This window comes from Alosa pseudoharengus, unplaced genomic scaffold (genome assembly GCF_046254945.1).
Source record: "Alosa pseudoharengus isolate Yale_2024_CS ecotype anadromous, Long Island Sound unplaced genomic scaffold, YU_APseudo_1.1 YU_APseudo_1.1_scf_1, whole genome shotgun sequence".
In the NCBI taxonomy this organism is placed as follows: Eukaryota; Metazoa; Chordata; class Actinopteri; order Clupeiformes; family Clupeidae; genus Alosa; species Alosa pseudoharengus.
Genome location: NW_027468564.1, coordinates 807740 through 828699, shown reverse-complemented (window position 1 = coordinate 828699; position 20960 = coordinate 807740). Strand labels below are relative to the sequence as shown.

The following is a 20960-nucleotide window of genomic DNA, read 5'->3' as shown; positions in this document are numbered from 1 at the left end:
TGAGGGACAGGTAGGTGTAGAATGAGTTAAAGTATTCAGACGTGAGGTACAGGTAGGTGTAGAATGTGTTAAAGTACTCAGACATGAGGTACAGGTAGGTGTAGAATGTGTTAAAGTATTCAGACGTGAGGTACAGGTAGGTGTAGAATGTGTTAAAGTACTCAGACATGAGGTACAGGTAGGTGTAGAATGTGTTAAAGTATTCAGACATGAGGTACAGGTAGGTGTAGAATGTGTTATAGTATTCAGACATGAGGTACAGGTAGGTGTAGAATGTCTCACCATCTCTCTCTCCTGACTCTGCAACATCCCTGGAGAAACATGACATGAAGACAATGCAAGTTCATTATAAATGCCTTTCAATTATTCACAGCAGAATATTCATAAGAGGACTGGAAAAATACTGATGTGTGTGTGTTTGTGTGTGTGTCCGCGTGCGTGCATGCATGCGTGAGTGTGCAGGCCCAGAGTGGCTAATCGGGAGCTTCGGGAGGATTCCTGGTGGGCCATTATCGTTTTGGGCCGGTCTGAATATCGTGAACTTTAATGCTTTAATGTAGCCTATTGTTTCTGAAGTCATAGCCCCTCACTCGCAGTTTCCCAAATATTAGCAAAGTAGCACCAGCTATATTTGCAACCAAGTCTATATTTGCAATCATTTAGGGGAGTAAATGAGCAGCCCCTGCACGAGTGGCACAGCCCTGACGAACTCTTATGTGGGCAGGGGAGACGTGTAGTAGTTCTAGGCCAAAGATGAGAATGACTACAGAGATCACATACAGGATTTTATGGACTGGTGCCTGTGGAACCATCTCCAACTCAATGCGGGCAAGACCAAAGAACTTGTGGTGGATTTCCGTAGGAAAGGTCATCCCCCATCAGCACCAGTGAGCATTCAGGGAAATGAGATTGAGAGGGTGACATTTTATAAGTACCTGTGTGTTCACCTGAACAATAAGCCGGACTGGTCTAACAACACGGCTGCACTCTACTAAAAGGGCATGAGCAGGCTGCATCTGCTGAGGCAACTCAGATCTTTTGGGTTTTGAGAACATTTTACCACTCAGTGGTGGCATCAGGGGGAGCGGCATCTCGGCCGCCGACAGGATGAAACTGAACAAACTTATTAAGAGGACTAGTGCTGTTCTGGGATGCAAGCTGGACCCAATAGAGATAGTTGGAGAGAGCAGGATGGTGGCTAAACTGACATCTATGCTGGGTAATGAGCGCCACCCAATGCATGTCACTCTGACAACACTGAGCAGCTGTTTCAGTGACAGGCTGCTACGCCCTGTGTGTATAAAAGAGAGACATCGCCGGTCCTTCCTAACTACTGCTGTTAGACTGTCTAATAAGCACCGCCCCAATAGAGCTCAAGGCACTTTAGAGGTATTTTACTGACCACTATTTTTTACAGGGGATCCTACAGTAATAGTTCACTATATATGTATGTGTGTGTGTAAAGCACTTTATATTGTGCTTATAAGCTGGGGCATTTTGTTTTCTTTCATGTCGATTTAAGATTGTTTGTGTGTAGGCTATACGGGTTGAAAATATATAGGCACGCTGTTTAATTTCCCTATTTTTCAATTGTCCTATATTAACAAACGCATTTCATTTGATAAAGCAATCTGGTCAACACACCAAGGCAGTAACTCTGCTGACACTAACAGTGTTCGTGGCTATGTCCTGTCGACCTTAAATGCTCCTGTCTCTAAATAGGCACAGTGCTAGGCCTACTTGCTATGTCACTTGATTTTCTGTTGTAAATGCAGCCTGTAGCCTAGACTACAGTACTTCAGAAAACCCAGACCGGTTGTGGCATCAGTTTAGCTTTTAAAACACAACAGTTTAGCGTGAGATGGAGATTAAAGGACTATCTTATTTTATCTTATCTTATCTTATCTTATCTTATCTTATCTTATCTTATCTAATAATAATTATTTTTACTGTAAGGTAATAACCCCCCCCCCCCCCCCTTCCCCCAAGGGCCACTTGAACTTGTAATTTCCTGGTAAAATGGAAATTTGTGAATGTCCCACTCAGCTCACTGTTGCTTTTGTTATGGGATCGGAAGCCACAAGCTCCAGCAGTGTGTGTGTGTGTGTGTGTGTGTGTGTTTGTGTGTGTGTGTGTGTGTGTGTGTGTGTGTGTGTTTACATGTCTGAACTCACTTTAGTCCTGATGGGACTGGTCCACTGCTGAAGGTAAGAGGTTCAGGCATGGACGCATCACTCTTCATGGACACACCGCTGGGCACCGGAGATGGAGGTCTCTGTGTCTGTGGTCTGCAAACACAAAGACACAATGCATCAAATCAACATTAATAGTTGAATGTGTACCCAGTTAATGTTACAAACACCCCCTCTTAAACAAGACAATGCAAATTCATTATAAATGCATTTAAATGATTCACTTAAATACATACAACAGAATATTCATAAGAGTACAGGGGAAATACTGTTGTGTATATAGTGTGTGTGTGTGTGTGTGTATGTGTGTGTGTGTGTGTGTGTGTGTGTTTGTCTGTGTGTGTGTGTGTGTGTGTGTGTGTGTGTGTGTGTGTGTGTGTGTGTGCGCGCGCCCAGATTGGCTATTCGGGATCTTCGGGAGGATTCCTGGTGGGCCATTATCGTTTTGGGCCGGTCTGAATCTCGTGAACTTTAATGCTTTAATGTAGCCTATTGTTTCTGAAGTCATAGCCCCTCACTCGCAGTTTCCCAAATATTAGCAAAGTAGCACAAGCTGTTCGGAAGTCGCAACCAAGTCTATATTTGCAATCATTTAGGGGAGTAAATGAGCAGCCCCTGCACGAGTGGCACAGCCCTGACGAACTCTTGTGTGGGCAGGGGAGACGTGTAGTAGTTCTAGGACGATGATGAGACTGACTACAGAGATCACATACAGGATTTTACGGACTGGTGCCTGTGGAACCATCTCCAACTCAATGCGGGCAAGACCAAAGAACTGGTGGTGGATTTCCGTAGGAAAGGTCATCCCCCATCAGCACCAGTGAGCATTCAGGGAAATGAGATTGAGAGGGTGACATTTTATAAGTACCTGTGTGTTCACCTGAACAATAAGCCGGACTGGTCTAACAACACGGCTGCACTCTACTAAAAGGGCATGAGCAGGCTGCATCTGCTGAGGCAACTCAGATCTTTTGGGTTTTGAGAACATTTTACCACTCAGTGGTGGCATCAGGGGGAGCGGCATCTCGGCCGCCGACAGGATGAAACTGAACAAACTTATTAAGAGGACTAGTGCTGTTCTGGGATGCAAGCTGGACCCAATAGAGATAGTTGGAGAGAGCAGGATGGTGGCTAAACTGACATCTATGCTGGGTAATGAGCGCCACCCAATGCATGTCACTCTGACAACACTGAGCAGCTGTTTCAGTGACAGGCTGCTACGCCCTGTGTGGATAAAAGAGAGACATCGCCGGCCCTTCCTACCTACTGCTGTTAGACTGTCCAATAAGCACCACCCCAATAGAGCTCAAGGCACTTTAGAGGTATTTTACTGACCACTATTTTTTACAGGGGATCCTACAGTAATAGTTCACTATATATGTATGTGTGTGTGTAAAGCACTTTATATTGTGCTTATAAGCTGGGGCATTTTGTTTTCTTTCATGTCGATTTAAGATTGTTTGTGTGTAGGCTATACGGGTTGAAAATATATAGGCACGCTGTTTAATTTCCCTATTTTTCAATTGTCCTATATTAACAAACGCATTTCATTTGATAAAGCAATCTGGTCAACACACCAAGGCAGTAACTCTGCTGACACTAACAGTGTTCGTGGCTATGTCCTGTCGACCTTAAATGCTCCTGTCTCTAAATAGGCACAGTGCTAGGCCTACTTGCTATGTCACTTGATTTTCTGTTGTAAATGCAGCCTTGTAGCCTAGACTACAGTACTTCAGAAAACCCAGACCGGTTGTGGCATCAGTTTAGCTTTTAAAACACAACAGTTTAGCGTGAGATGGAGATTAAAGGACTATCTTATTTTATCTTATCTTATCTTATCTTATCTTATCTTATCTAATAATAATTATTTTTACTGTAAGGTAATAACCCCTCCCCCCCCCCCTTCCCCCAAGGGCCACTTGAACTTGTAATTTCCTGGTAAAATGGAAATTTGTGAATGTCCCACTCAGCTCACTGTTGCTTTTGTTATGGGATCGGAAGCCACAAGCTCCAGCAGTGTGTGTGTGTGTGTGTGTGTGTGTGTGTGTGTGTGTGTGTGTGTGTGTGTGTGTGTGTGTGTGTGTGTGTGTGTGTGTGTGTGTGTTTACATGTCTGAACTCACTTTAGTCCTGATGGGACTGGTCCACTGCTGAAGGTAAGAGGTTCAGGCATGGACGCATCACTCTTCATGGACACACCGCTGGGCACCGGAGATGGAGGTCTCTGTGTCTGTGGTCTGCAAACACAAAGACACAATGCATCAAATCAACATTAATAGTTGAATGTGTACCCAGTTAATGTTACAAACACCCCCTCTTAAACAAGACAATGCAAATTCATTATAAATGCATTTAAATGATTCACTTAAATACATACAACAGAATATTCATAAGAGTACAGGGGAAATACTGTTGTGTATATAGTGTGTGTGTGTGTGTGTGTATGTGTGTGTGTGTGTGTGTGTGTGTGTTTGTCTGTGTGTGTGTGTGTGTGTGTGTGTGTGTGTGTGTGTGTGCGCGCGCCCAGATTGGCTATTCGGGATCTTCGGGAGGATTCCTGGTGGGCCATTATCGTTTTGGGCCGGTCTGAATCTCGTGAACTTTAATGCTTTAATGTAGCCTATTGTTTCTGAAGTCATAGCCCCTCACTCGCAGTTTCCCAAATATTAGCAAAGTAGCACAAGCTGTTCGGAAGTCGCAACCAAGTCTATATTTGCAATCATTTAGGGGAGTAAATGAGCAGCCCCTGCACGAGTGGCACAGCCCTGACGAACTCTTGTGTGGGCAGGGGAGACGTGTAGTAGTTCTAGGACGATGATGAGACTGACTACAGAGATCACATACAGGATTTTACGGACTGGTGCCTGTGGAACCATCTCCAACTCAATGCGGGCAAGACCAAAGAACTGGTGGTGGATTTCCGTAGGAAAGGTCATCCCCCATCAGCACCAGTGAGCATTCAGGGAAATGAGATTGAGAGGGTGACATTTTATAAGTACCTGTGTGTTCACCTGAACAATAAGCCGGACTGGTCTAACAACACGGCTGCACTCTACTAAAAGGGCATGAGCAGGCTGCATCTGCTGAGGCAACTCAGATCTTTTGGGTTTTGAGAACATTTTACCACTCAGTGGTGGCATCAGGGGGAGCGGCATCTCGGCCGCCGACAGGATGAAACTGAACAAACTTATTAAGAGGACTAGTGCTGTTCTGGGATGCAAGCTGGACCCAATAGAGATAGTTGGAGAGAGCAGGATGGTGGCTAAACTGACATCTATGCTGGGTAATGAGCGCCACCCAATGCATGTCACTCTGACAACACTGAGCAGCTGTTTCAGTGACAGGCTGCTACGCCCTGTGTGGATAAAAGAGAGACATCGCCGGCCCTTCCTACCTACTGCTGTTAGACTGTCCAATAAGCACCACCCCAATAGAGCTCAAGGCACTTTAGAGGTATTTTACTGACCACTATTTTTTACAGGGGATCCTACAGTAATAGTTCACTATATATGTATGTGTGTGTGTAAAGCACTTTATATTGTGCTTATAAGCTGGGGCATTTTGTTTTCTTTCATGTCGATTTAAGATTGTTTGTGTGTAGGCTATACGGGTTGAAAATATATAGGCACGCTGTTTAATTTCCCTATTTTTCAATTGTCCTATATTAACAAACGCATTTCATTTGATAAAGCAATCTGGTCAACACACCAAGGCAGTAACTCTGCTGACACTAACAGTGTTCGTGGCTATGTCCTGTCGACCTTAAATGCTCCTGTCTCTAAATAGGCACAGTGCTAGGCCTACTTGCTATGTCACTTGATTTTCTGTTGTAAATGCAGCCTTGTAGCCTAGACTACAGTACTTCAGAAAACCCAGACCGGTTGTGGCATCAGTTTAGCTTTTAAAACACAACAGTTTAGCGTGAGATGGAGATTAAAGGACTATCTTATTTTATCTTATCTTATCTTATCTTATCTTATCTTATCTTATCTAATAATAATTATTTTTACTGTAAGGTAATAACCCCTCCCCCCCCCCCTTCCCCCAAGGGCCACTTGAACTTGTAATTTCCTGGTAAAATGGAAATTTGTGAATGTCCCACTCAGCTCACTGTTGCTTTTGTTATGGGATCGGAAGCCACAAGCTCCAGCAGTGTGTGTGTGTGTGTGTGTGTGTGTTTGTGTGTGTGTGTGTGTGTGTGTGTGTGTGTGTGTGTGTGTGTGTGTGTGTGTGTGTTTACATGTCTGAACTCACTTTAGTCCTGATGGGACTGGTCCACTGCTGAAGGTAAGAGGTTCAGGCATGGACCTATCACTCTTCATGGACACACCGCTGGGCACTGGAGATGGAGGTCTCTGTGTCTGTGGTCTGCAAACACAAAGACACAATGCATCAAATCAACATTAATAGTTGAATGTGTACCCAGTTAATGTTACAAACACCCCCTCTTAAACAAGACAATGCAAATTCATTATAAATGCATTTAAATGATTCACTTAAATACATACAACAGAATATTCATAAGAGTAAAGGGGAAATACTGTTGTGTATATAGTGTGTGTGTGTGTGTGTGTGTATGTGTGTGTGTGTGTGTGTGTGTGTGTTTGTCTGTGTGTGTGTGTGTGTGTGTGTGTGCGCGCGCCCAGATTGGCTATTCGGGATCTTCGGGAGGATTCCTGGTGGGCCATTATCGTTTTGGGCCGGTCTGAATCTCGTGAACTTTAATGCTTTAATGTAGCCTATTGTTTCTGAAGTCATAGCCCCTCACTCGCAGTTTCCCAAATATTAGCAAAGTAGCACAAGCTGTTCGGAAGTCGCAACCAAGTCTATATTTGCAATCATTTAGGGGAGTAAATGAGCAGCCCCTGCACGAGTGGCACAGCCCTGACGAACTCTTGTGTGGGCAGGGGAGACGTGTAGTAGTTCTAGGACGATGATGAGACTGACTACAGAGATCACATACAGGATTTTACGGACTGGTGCCTGTGGAACCATCTCCAACTCAATGCGGGCAAGACCAAAGAACTGGTGGTGGATTTCCGTAGGAAAGGTCATCCCCCATCAGCACCAGTGAGCATTCAGGGAAATGAGATTGAGAGGGTGACATTTTATAAGTACCTGTGTGTTCACCTGAACAATAAGCCGGACTGGTCTAACAACACGGCTGCACTCTACTAAAAGGGCATGAGCAGGCTGCATCTGCTGAGGCAACTCAGATCTTTTGGGTTTTGAGAACATTTTACCACTCAGTGGTGGCATCAGGGGGAGCGGCATCTCGGCCGCCGACAGGATGAAACTGAACAAACTTATTAAGAGGACTAGTGCTGTTCTGGGATGCAAGCTGGACCCAATAGAGATAGTTGGAGAGAGCAGGATGGTGGCTAAACTGACATCTATGCTGGGTAATGAGCGCCACCCAATGCATGTCACTCTGACAACACTGAGCAGCTGTTTCAGTGACAGGCTGCTACGCCCTGTGTGGATAAAAGAGAGACATCGCCGGCCCTTCCTACCTACTGCTGTTAGACTGTCCAATAAGCACCACCCCAATAGAGCTCAAGGCACTTTAGAGGTATTTTACTGACCACTATTTTTTACAGGGGATCCTACAGTAATAGTTCACTATATATGTATGTGTGTGTGTAAAGCACTTTATATTGTGCTTATAAGCTGGGGCATTTTGTTTTCTTTCATGTCGATTTAAGATTGTTTGTGTGTAGGCTATACGGGTTGAAAATATATAGGCACGCTGTTTAATTTCCCTATTTTTCAATTGTCCTATATTAACAAACGCATTTCATTTGATAAAGCAATCTGGTCAACACACCAAGGCAGTAACTCTGCTGACACTAACAGTGTTCGTGGCTATGTCCTGTCGACCTTAAATGCTCCTGTCTCTAAATAGGCACAGTGCTAGGCCTACTTGCTATGTCACTTGATTTTCTGTTGTAAATGCAGCCTGTAGCCTAGACTACAGTACTTCAGAAAACCCAGACCGGTTGTGGCATCAGTTTAGCTTTTAAAACACAACAGTTTAGCGTGAGATGGAGATTAAAGGACTATCTTATTTTATCTTATCTTATTTTATCTTATCTTATCTTATCTAATAATAATTATTTTTACTGTAAGGTAATAACCCCTCCCCCCCCCCCTTCCCCCAAGTGCCACTTGAACTTGTAATTTCCTGGTAAAATGGAAATTTGTGAATGTCCCACTCAGCTCACTGTTGCTTTTGTTATGGGATCGGAAGCCACAAGCTCCAGCAGTGTGTGTGTGTGTGTGTGTGTGTGTGTGTGTGTGTGTGTGTGTGTGTGTGTGTGTGTGTGTGTATGTGTGTGTGTGTGTGTGTGTGTGTGTGTGTGTGTGTGTGTGTGTGTGTGTTTACATGTCTGAACTCACTTTAGTCCTGATGGGACTGGTCCACTACTGAAGGTAAGAGGTTCAGGCATGGACGCATCACTCTTCATGGACACACCACTGGGCACTGGAGATGGAGGTCTCTGTGTCTGTGGTCTGCAAACACAAAGACACAATGCATCAAATCAACATGAATAGTTGATTGTGTACCCAGTTAATGTTACAAACACCCCCTCTTAAACAAGACAATGCAAATTCATTATAAATGCATTTAAATGATTCACTTAAATACATACAACAGAATATTCATAAGAGTACTGGGGAAATACTGTCGTGTATATAGTGTGTGTGTGTGTGTGTGTGTGTGTGTGTGTGTGTGTGTGTGTGTGTGTGTTTGTCTGTGTGTGTGTGTGTGTGTGAGTGCGCGCGCCCAGATTGGCTATTTGGGATCTTCGGGAGGATTCCTTGTGGGCCGTTAACATTTTGGGCCGGTCTGAATATCGTGAACTTAAGTGTAGCCTATTGTTTCTTACAGTAAGTTCTTTAGCTCCGCCCTCGCGGCACTTCAGCCTGGCCTGTGCAGTTGCAGCCCCTCAATGGCTGTTTCCCAAATATTATCAAAGTAGCACTCGCTAAAACTGTTCAGAAGTTGCAACCAAGTCTATATTTGCAATAATTTAGGGGAGTAAATGAGCGGCCCCTCCTCCAGTGGCATGAGTGGCACAGCCCTGACGAACTCTTATGTGTACAGGGGAGACGTGTAGTCGGCCTAATAATAATTAATTTTACTGTAAGGTAGTAACCCCAGATCTCAAAAGCCCTCGAAAATAAAATATCATTACAATGTGTGTTGGGTCCTCCTTACATGGAAGATCTAACATTCAGTTTCAGTGAGCAAGATGCACCCCCCCCCCCCCCCACCCACCCCGAAAGGGCCGCTGGACCTTGTAATTTCCTAGTAAAATTAAGTGTATTAACTCTGGCTCTGTGTGTGTGTGTATATTCATAAGAGTACTGAAGAAATGCCGCTGTTTACGGTGTGTGTGTGTGTGTGTGAGTGTGTATGGTGTGTGTGTGAGTGTGTATGGTGTGTGTGTGTGTGTGTGCGTGTGTGTGTGTATGGTGTGTGTGTGTGTGAGTGTGTGTGTATGGTGTGTGTGTGTGTGTGTGTGGTGTGTGTGTGTGTGTGTGTGTGTGTGTGTGTGTCTACACGAGTTGTGTATATCTTTACCTCTCTAGTTTGTCTGCAAGGTCGTTGAGGTTCATCTTCCTCAGGATGGTCAGAGTCATTTTCACTGAGCGCTCCCCCCCATAGGCCTCCTTCATCTCAGAGGCAACATCAGTAGCACCCTTGTCCTCCAGCTTTCCTTTGGGGATGGGCTCACACCCCTCCACCGTCCTTTCAGACAGGTACATCCTGAACCGCTTCAGGTCTTCAGCCTTCAACTCATCCAGAGTTCTGAAGAGCAGGTCCAGAGAGTTCACAGCCATGACGCTCACCTGACATACAGACACATACAGATAGTTGGTCTCTGAGGGATCAGATCAATACTGATCTCATATCTCTATATTTATAGATTATTTGTATCAAAGAATATAACAGTTTGGTCACAAACACAAGACAAATGGCCCATCCAACAGCAGTATATACTATGCGGCATGTCATTGGGGTTATCAAGTGGGCACCCTCATTCGCCGATGTTTCGTTAAGTTAGGCCCACGACACCTCATGAAGGCTTAACAGTGAATCCAGCGTCCTGGAGACACTCCCCTCCATGCTGTCACCATATTACCACATTGAAATATCCAATACCCAAATTACTCTTAACCTAGGCATGGTCTAGCTTGGTCCGTCCCGTTGATGTGGACTGAACCATAACCATAAAAACCCTAGCCAACCACCATCAACCTAGGCACAGTCCGTCACAAACACAAAACAAATGAGCCAGTTAGCTTGCCCACCAGGAAGGGTAACTTCTCCTTACCCACAACCATTTGCTTGCTCGTTCTGCTGCCAAGGACATGTTACTAACCACCTGCCTTATAGATTTCGTCAGAGGTGGGCACAAATACATCAAAAACTATTTTGCTACAAATTACAAATACTGGCTCATGAAATGTAACAAAATAAAATACAAAATACTGATGTGAAAAATGCATTTAATTAAAATACAAGTAATTAGTAATTTGGAAATACAAAAATACCCACGCAATAATCATGGTATACTAACAAGGCATATTATTGAAAATGTATCCCCAAAAGACAAGAAATACTATTTTTGATTGGCTGGCAGGGGCTATTAATTCTGTACATTGGGGCACCTATGAAGTAGATCTGGTAAAAAATGTAAACACCATCTCATATCAATGTAAACAATGATTGAACTCACAAGCATGCTTCGCAACAGTGGAATCAACTGTAACAAAGCAAACTACCCACCATCATTTTCCGTAACCAATGAAAGTAGTACAACAAATTGAACAGGTTGGCCTCTTTTTAAACTGAACTACATTTCCCTTGTTGTGCTATAAATGCATGCCTACTGGCAACATGGGGGATGAACAGAATAACAACCTATAAGGTGTCCCAATATACGGAATTAATTCACTTGGGAGAGAATTCCACTCTCGGGAGGTCTTTGTCTCCTCCATTATTTCTGCATATCAGGACACCTCAGCGGATGTTACTCCTTACATAAATCCTCATGTCAAATCCAATTTTAATACAGTCCTGTACTGTTTTAATACTGATCTGTAGTGAGAATGAACATCAGCTATTAGGTACTCAAGGTCATGGGTTCAAAGACCGTGGTCCTAATTCTCCCTCAGTATATTATCTGTATCGTTTTAAATTTTTAGTCTTGTAGCACTTAACACACCTGACAAATCAAGCTCCTAGTTACTTTTTAATTTCTTTCAACTTCCTGACATATTCTAAGGGGTTTTAAGTTGTCTACAGGGTGACAAAAAACAAACAAATTGAGTTTACACCCGTGTTGTCCTTACAGAAGGGTGATAAAATTGACCATTTTGGCTCCCTAAATTGACTTTTCTTTTCATTTTTTTTCAACTTTACAAATGTTCAGAGGGGATCGTAATAGAAGAAAGTTGGATCTAACACTTTTAAGTTGGTCACAATGTGGCATACCACAGCAAGAAAAATGGAAAATGGGTAAACATTTCATGCTTTTCTTCCAAAAAGATAATGAAATGTTTAGGTCAACTTTACAGTTGAATATAGGGAATTGCCCAAGGGATATCTCCAGGCACCCAGCCTATTCTTAAAACCAGATTCACCAAGATTCTGGCCTTTGGCTTTATGATAAGCATTGCCTATTGTCATGGTTATAGCGGGTAGTATATTTAATTGAGTGATGACATTTTGGCTTATTTGAGAAGTATTTAAGTAGTTGAAATACTCAGATACAATCCCTCAAAGTATTTTGTTACAAACTACATTTAAGTTTTTCCAATCCTGCAAAATACAAATTACAAAATACGCTAAAGTAATTAAATATGTATTTTAAATACATATAATTAAAATACTGCCCATGTCTGGACTTCGTCCACAAATGCCTAATTCAGACAGCAAGCCAATAGCAGACCTAGCCACAAACACTCGTGTGCCGATTTCAATAGGCCTTAATCGTGCACTCAAACCTCGCTTGGCTGCCTCCTCTGCATTTTCAGTGTATTTCGCTCTATTCAGCTCATTGGCCTCTTCCGCTCTGTCTTCCCAAGGAACTGTAAGTTCAATGAAGTAAACTATCTTCTCTGAATCCAACCACAGAAGTAAGTCATGTCGTAGTTTAGTACTCACTATATGTGGAGGTACCGCCATCATATGTGTCCCTAGCTTGTCTGCAAGGCCCCCAAACATTAACAAGTCAGATTTTCAATTACAAATATCAGTTGGGAATGATAAAGAGCTGCCTATAAAGCTAGTAGAAAATGTGTTATGTCATACAGACAACATAATTTAGTTGTATAAATAAAATTGTCTGTAGTTGTCTGTAGTGTCTCAGCTAGCTGGTAAATCAAATATGGCTGACGCTGAATAAAAGGCTGGTGGCTCATGTCCAGGAGCTGTAAAGGAACTTACTGGAAATCAGCACTAGAGAACCACTAAGCCTGAAGTGTAACATGCTCTCTACGTCTACTGAATCACAGCTGAAAATTTATTCATTTAAGCTCTCTATACACATAAAACATTAAGTTGATGTTATTTAGTCAAGTCACCAGAAGCATACTTTGCTTAAGTAAACATATTAGTCTATTGACATACTCCAATATTTAGATAGACCTGTATGGTTTGTGAACTAAATACATGAGTAGGAATCACCAGACCCTGTTATTGATGGCTTTCAAATGGAGCCCAGTGTTCCAGTGCAGCTTAGTAACTGATTTACAGTTGGATGATGCTGTTGTCTACAGGCACCTTATCTCCTCCCTGACTCTTATCATGAGCACAGATCTCACTGGCAGAATATGCTGATATGAGAGACTACATGAGGCACCATGCTCTCTCTGCAACAGAGTTAGAAATGTAGTTTAGTGTTTATGTGATTTTCGCCGTAATTAAGCAGATTTATTGAGATTGGTGTGTTTGGGGCCTCCTTTGGAGAAACAGTGTAGGGGAGATCGGGGCTGGTTGGAACACTTTTCACATTCGGCTATATTTCTCCGTCTTACAATGCGTTGAAATTGTCAAATTGTGATTAACTGAAAGCTTGGGATCTCAACTACAAAATGTATACATTCAATGTCAACAAATTATCCCTTGTTTTGAATTATATATGATTAAAGTGGTGTTGTGCACGTGTGCCAACCTGCCCCATGCACGGGGTTGGTTGGCACATGTAGTCGGGGTTGGTTGGAACACCTATGTTATAGTCCTTTGCAGTACCCCTTTTGCTTTTGTTTGAAGTGCTCATCTATATCACTGCCTGTAGGGCTTTGCTGATGTCTTTCCTGTGTGTTTTTCTTCAGTAGGGCCCACCGTCAAGACCAATTTGGTCCCTACCGATTTTTTTTTTTACTTCAAATGTTTAAAAATGTCTGAAATGCTTCCAAATGTAAAACTATGTTCAGTAATTACAATAACAATGCTAAAATAAAGATTGATGATGTTTTTATGTGTAAAATACAAAGTTTATAGATTTGTCACAAAATAGCCATAGTGAATGTATGTGCAACCAACCCCAAAATCAGTGTGCCAACCTACCCCGCCCACATTAGGTCAAACTTTTTTGCACAAATGCTGTTAGCCTACTAATATCAGTCACCTCAGATTTTCAAACTTCATTTTAAGATATAGATGAGTAGTCTCCTAGCAATCAATTATAATGAATATTTTTTTTATATCCCTAACTATTACCCTTCTAGGATGTATTTAGTGGGAGGTGCATATTCTAAGTTTTGACACTACAAAATTAAAATGTTGTTCTCACCTAAAGGGTTAATGACCTGGAGACCAGTTACATACGTGAGTTTACTACATACCCAATCTCTCGGTGCAGCTATCACAAGAGTTACACAAGTCAGACTACGTGCCTATGTTACATCTACGTCCCCTGAGCCTGCGCAGAAAGCCTCGTCGACCAACAGGAAACGGTTGAAATTTGTTTCACCCGCCTCGACTGACGTCTATGTGATGACTCTGTCCATATCTTTTACTGTCTATGGTTTTATGTACGCCAGTGCCTGAAGGCATGTTTTGTTTTAACTTTCATAAAGACTAGATGTGACAGTGGTGCGTAAACATTAGAAAAAAAAAGGGAAAAAAAATGTTTAAGCACCGCTATCACATCTAGTTCCATTGATTACATTTGAAGCTAATTGCAGTTACGTGCCCGGTGAAGCTTCCCTCTTAGGAACATGTTGTACGGGGTCACATGACATTGGATAGGCAGAAAATCAGCACAAGGACAATATTCAACCCTTGAGTCAAAACAGCTGCAAAACATTATTTTCTGTCCCTGGCTACCATTCATAAAGTTGTCTAAGTCTAAGGGCTGAGCTACACCAGACACATCACTGATTTTGTGTACATACCTCTACCTTTACAATATTCTTTATATGCTTTTGTTTAGAGCATGTTTCTATGCATAAATTAAGATTAACAAACCTTTTATTTTCATTTTCACCCTTAAACCATATCCAATTCCATTTCACAACAAAATAATTAAAGGCACCCACCTTGAGATTGTTTTAACCACCGAAGATATATTCTACCTGTTCTGGCTGATACCTGTTTCAGAGTGAACTTTGTGTTCCTGCAAGAAGCTGTTTTACAGCTTAGATAACACACAGCACTAAAGCCCATGCTTCAGTGTTGAGGTTGTTTCCTTAAAGACAGAAGTGTGTTCATAAACACGTCGGTTCCAGGCAAGGCTAGTCAGGTACGTTTTTTTGTTATGTGCAGGTTCAGTGAACCACATTTCCCAGAATGCACTAGGCATGATAAATGTACACGTGAGGAGATGAAGGCCTATTGAGACGTGACTCCACTGAAGTTTGCAGCAAAGTCCACCTATAGCAGTGCCAGTGTATTATTTTTATGCACTACACAACATAACAGTAAGTTCATTTATAGAGCACAAATCTAACACACCCGTCTGGGGCCCGTGTGGGTTGGTTTTGGGCTGACAAATGGGCCCCATCTGGGCTACCTAGCTGGGCCCAGCTAATTATGTCCTCGGGTTCCATGGTGGCCCTACTTGGGTCAGCCCAGATGGGCCTGCTGATGGCCTTCATGTAGGGCCCACACGGGTAACCTAATGCTTATCTAACACTACAGGATAATCCGCCTGATTTTGGGCCCGATTTATGCACAATTTATATGATTGGGTAGTGTTTTGTGTGTGGCTGTCTAATAAACCCCCAAAACTGCTTAGTATTCCCCTATTGCTGGATTAAATCAGAAGGCTTGTTTATTACACCTACTCCTGGCAATATGAATGTCTCTATAATATAGCTAGCAAGACCATAATCGGGTAGCAAAGGAAAAGAGCTGGACAGGACAGCTGGATTAGCTGTGACAGGTGAGGTAACGTTAAGTGCTAATGTTTACCAAATATAAATGTCCTTTGTGATAAGGAAAGCTTATTACCTATCACGACACATACTACCTCCATTGTTGAACATTTATAACCAGCGTCTACTTAAGGCCTACTTTTTTTAAAACGGCAAGAAGCAGGACGTATGTAACAAAAAATGTTTTAGCGTAGAAACCGTGTAACGATGCTTAGTACGCATTTAAAAGGCAGCAGATTTACAGTTTCGAACAGAGCTATAGTCACATTCAACCTCTGAAACCTCTGGGATGGTTATCTTTATTAAAATCCTGTGTGTGTGTGATCCTCCATTGTTTTCAAATCTTGTAGTGTGTGCGTGTTTCCGATCAAAGAGAAGATCATCGGTTGAGATTATCTTTATGTGTGTGATGCCACCCAATTTTAAAATCGTAAAAGATCTTGTAGTTTGAGACAGGTAAGTTTTGCCGAACCATCTGGGGCCCGTAAAGGCTGTTTGTGGGCTGAGAAGTGGGCCCCAACTGCCCTTCTGGGACAAATAAAGTGTTACTACTGGAGCAGCTCATTTTGTCCTCAGTTTCCATGGTGGCCCTACATGGGTTATGTGCTGATGATGGGCACTTCACCGGTGTCATGTAGGGCCCACATGGGTAACGCAGGTTTAACCCATCATGGGGCCTACAGTAATATAACCACATGGGTAACCCATGTTTAACCCATCATGGGGCCTACTGTAATATAACCACATGGGTTTAATCTGATTAGGCTGATGGGCCGCTGTGTGAAATCAGCTACCTATAGCACAAGGAAGTTAACATCTCTCCTGTGTATATTTGAAAAAATAATTTGTTGTACCGGCTGAGTTTTAAGGGTTAAGATAACACCAAGGGCAAATGTTGTTTTACAGTGCACCTAAAAATCATAATATTTTCAATATGTCCACTTATAGTAGGCAAGAATACCTCAACATAATTTTGTGACAAAATTATTTGTGTTGCCATTATTATTCACACTCATCAGAGCACGGGATATGGAAAAACTGTCCTCGATAGAGACAAGCAGCTCACCCTCCCTGCCACTTTATTAGATGGACACAACTAGAGCCTACATTTAGCCAGACAATGAGGCAACATGCAAAAGCACACGATTCCAAAATATTAGTCAAATTATATAACTCAATAATAAGGAGTTTGTTTTACAAGATGCTGTCATCACAAAAAATGAACCTGCATGGATTGCAACTGACTACAACTGAATATTCTGAAGGGTGCTATATGGAACCACATAGGTTCTTAAGCATGGAACCATTTCACCAACGAAAGGTGGTATTTCAATGCTCATGTTGAGTGATGATAGTGAATTGCTTGTAGAGATTATGGATAAATGATTTTCAGAGTATTGTCAGGATTTCCATTAAGGAGAAGACCATTCTTGAAATAGTAAGGACATTTTAAAGGGTGCACATACCTCCCTAGTCCCTTCTGGGGGCATTTTAAAGGGTGCACATACCTCCCTAGTCCCTTCTGGACAGCCGTGGCCTACTGGTTAGCACTTCGGGCTTGGAACTGGAGGGTTGTCGGTTCGGACCCCGACCAGTAGGCACGGCTGAAGTGCCCTTGAGCAAGGCACCTAACCGCTCACTGCTCCCCCGAGCGCCGCTGTTGATGCAGGCAGCTCACTGCGCCGGGATTAGTGTGTGCTTCACCTCACTGTGTGTACACTGTGTGCTGTGTGTGTTTCACTAATTCACGGATTGGGATAAATGCAGAGACCAAATTTCCCTCAGGGGATCAAAAGAGTATATATACTTATACTTATACGTTAAAGGGTGCACATACCTCCCTAGTCCCTTCTGGGGGCATTTTAAAGGGTGCACATACCTCCCTAGTCCCTTCTGGGTGCATTTTAGAGGGTACACATACATGTACCTCCCTTCTGGGTGCAAGATTGATTACTTTCTAAATTACCATTAACCTGCCCACTTGGAGGTGTCACAAAGCTTACTTGCATTATGTGTCTGTGTACTTCCTCCTGGGATGGAGTTGATGTTTGCCATATAAGGTGAGGATTCTTGGACCATATATGTTTACTATGTATATAAAAGCTGTAGAAAGTGGAGTAATAGTTGTAAAAAAAAGTTCATATTCACACTGTCAACACTGCACATTTAAATTGTGTACATCTGGTGTTGTACAAGATATTGACAGCGCAATGACTTCAAAAAAAGACCAGAAAACAATGTTAAGGCATTTGTGGAGAGTGTTCTTCCTACAGCTCAATGTGAGCTATTTTGTTGCTCTGATTGGTTAGGTCTATCCAATTGAGGAGATGTCCCAATGGAGCAGTAGCCTATCTGACACAAATTCTGACTAGAGTTAAGTATGACGTCAGGCTATATACAATGAAAGCATTTGGCTGCAAAATCACAGGGTGCTTTACATGAGATATTTTGACTTAATCATGTCTTGAACTGGATGTGTTAGTCTAGTATCCGATCATATTGGTCATACTGCTTGGTAAAATATTTTACATTAAAAACCTGTTTTTCTGAAGTGCAATGTAGATGTTATCCAAATAGATTAGTAGTAGTAACCTAGTCTAGCTAGTTTGGCCCTATAAATAAGTCAGGGATATGGGCTGGATAAAGGACGAGCCTGCTGCTTTATACGTGGATATGGTTGGAGTCTGCCACGGAGTCTGATCAGATACATCGCAGTGTGCAAGTGGACATCATTCCAGACCCGTTTCGGATTCGCTGCAGAGTAAGTTTGCTATCTGGGTAGAGTCTAGAGACATACGCATGGAGCTGTTACTCTTCAAAGAGACACAGCTAATCATTTCAATTGCATCACACGTTGCTAGGCAAATCATCAGCTGCAAGGTTCTTAACAATTCTCTTTCCGCAAAGTTCTTCCGTCATATAGACTACATCTCATTTGTCACGTACAGTAGGCTTCATCTTTCACGTCCACAGGAAAACCCCAGACATTTGCACGAGCACATAGTCACATGGCTACATCTTTCAGCTCCACAGGAAAACCAGACATTTACACAAGCACATAGTTTTTCTCTGAGTCGAATAAGAAAGACAGGATTTTGCAGACGTCTTCACAAACTCTTGCTAGCCTATGCCCAAAAACATCATCATCTATACCATCAATGTGAATTATGCAATATAGTTGAAATTCTGTAGAATTCGGCACCACGAGTCCACAAATCTCTATAGGAGGACATGCATGACAGCACCCAAAATGATCATTTGCCATGTAGGCTACATCTCATTTGTCACAGACTACATCTGGTAGCCTACACAGGAAAACCACAAACATGTGCACAAGCACATAGTCACGTAGGCTACATCTTTCAGCTCCACATGAAAACCACAGACATTTGCACGAGGACATTTTTAAAAGAAAGAACATTTGCAGATGCTCTCACAGACTCTACCATATGCCAATAAAATTGACTACTCCATCAATATGATAATACAATATACAATATTGGCCTAATTTAGGGCACAATCCAATCCAGTCAATGCAGCCTTGTCTAAAACAGGCAAGGCTATGTAAAAATGGGGAACGCCTGGACTTAAAAACAAAGTAACCTAATCAACCCTTCATCCTCTCTCTCAAACGTTTCCCTGTCGAGATTTCCCAGACTCTATTTACGTCGTGAATGAGCTGATTGTAAAAACAAAGACCTCTGATAAGATATCCCGACATTGTGCACTTGATCGCACCGTTCCCTTTCATTTTCACCATTAATTTATTTCATTTCCGGTAGGCAAAAAACGTAGCCATATTGGTGCGGTAGTCGTATTTTATCTTAGTATCCTAACATAAGGCAATATGTTATGAAGCAGCACAAACAAACTGTACCTATAGATCTACTCACCACAAAATAGGTTCCACTAGTGAAATATCAAGTTTCCAAGACGTCTACATCCAACAAAGCCTGTCTGTCCGCTACACGTCTCAACAAAGTGTTGATAACTGTAGGGCTACAACCTTTCACTTTCGATTTGAGTTGTCAGTTAGTAGCCTAGTAGGCGTCTGTGGTCAGGATGACAGAAGCGCAGATAAGGGGATCCGTTCATGTAGAATTTGTTTATTTGAAATTCAATTGAGAATCCAAAATGAAAAAATGAAGAAAGAAAGACGTATTATTTAATTATTTGTTTATTAATGTGATGCAAACGTTTGTTTTTCAGACTTTACTTTACTTAACGTGCAAAAGTCTTTTTTGTATAGCAAAAGTCAGCCACTGATGGCCATTTTGGTGCACAAAGCAGAACTGCTATATATCTGGATTCGGCCCGTGGGCCATAGTTTACCCACCTCCGGACCAGATAACTCTGCAATCTCCTCCAGCCACGTCTTTGTTACCTTCTACAGGGCTCTCAAGTGTCATGCATTGAGCATGATAGTCACTCATTTAGGTCTTTTGTCACTCACTCCCGCCACACATTGTATTTCTCACACAGAAAAAACTATTTATAATATATTTGTTGTGTTCACTGCTTAATAGACCTCTGAAGTTCGCCTACAAAAAAGATCCAAAACGGCCATCTTTGCCCATATAAGGAGATCCGGTTGTTAATTGAAGCTAACTACCTATGGCAAATTGCATTGCAAATTAGCTCTGGAGTAGCAAAAATCTAAGTGTGCCGCCTTCACTTACCGGAGATCACAGTATCCACTCGAAGGCAGAGGACAAAAGTGTGTTCAGGAAAACGTCTGCATTTCAGACTTTTTCATCCCCACGAGACTTTAACAGGTGCGATTATTCAAAATCCCCATGTTATTTTCCCATAGGAAAAATCGCCAGATACCGGATGTCAAAGATGGCAGCTTTTTTGTAGGCGAACTTCAGAGGTCTATTAAAACTACAGGAAGTAGGTATACAGGATGTTTACAAATGATGTAGTTATGCTTCCGGACATGCTGCCATGTTCTACTGATGCCATGAGTAAAGTATCGTCCGTTATACTCTGCCTACGCCGTCATTCCTTACATAAAACACTACAATATTTAATATGCCACAGCACCCAAAATGTCTCTGACCGCACTGCTCTCACTATGGAACCGGTGTTACATGGCAACTGGCACCCATGTTAACTGGCTGCGTTGGTGACGTTTTCACGAGTGATGACGTTTCTTCGACAGATGTGGTCGCTTGCAGATTTGTCAATTTTTGATGGAAACTGGAGACAAACAAATACAAAAAAGCATGACATATTGAAATGTCAACATTGTCTGTAGTACGCTACATGCACTGGAACATGAATACCAAAGAATAACTTCATGTGGGTATCATCCTATCTCCTAAATGAAACTGCTTACATCAGTGGTCCTCAAACTACGGCCCGCCACCTCATT

At 42.3% G+C, this 20960-nt stretch overlaps 1 protein-coding gene across 1 annotated transcript in view; it reads right to left on the bottom strand.

Annotated features, from left to right (window-relative positions):
- LOC143119711 (NACHT, LRR and PYD domains-containing protein 12-like) overlaps positions 1–19667 on the bottom strand; it is a 52458-nt gene extending 32791 nt beyond the window's left edge. Inside the window, exons 1-7 of the mRNA XM_076281326.1 lie at positions 19477–19667; positions 9780–10048; positions 8591–8704; positions 6446–6559; positions 4315–4428; positions 2175–2288; positions 283–311 (exon numbers count right to left, since the gene is read on the bottom strand). Of these exons, the coding sequence (XP_076137441.1) occupies positions 283–311; positions 2175–2288; positions 4315–4428; positions 6446–6559; positions 8591–8704; positions 9780–10039 (745 nt within the window). The 5' untranslated portion in view covers positions 10040–10048; positions 19477–19667. The remainder of the gene's footprint in view (positions 1–282; positions 312–2174; positions 2289–4314; positions 4429–6445; positions 6560–8590; positions 8705–9779; positions 10049–19476) is intronic.
- Between the last annotated feature and the right edge of the window lie 1293 nt (positions 19668–20960).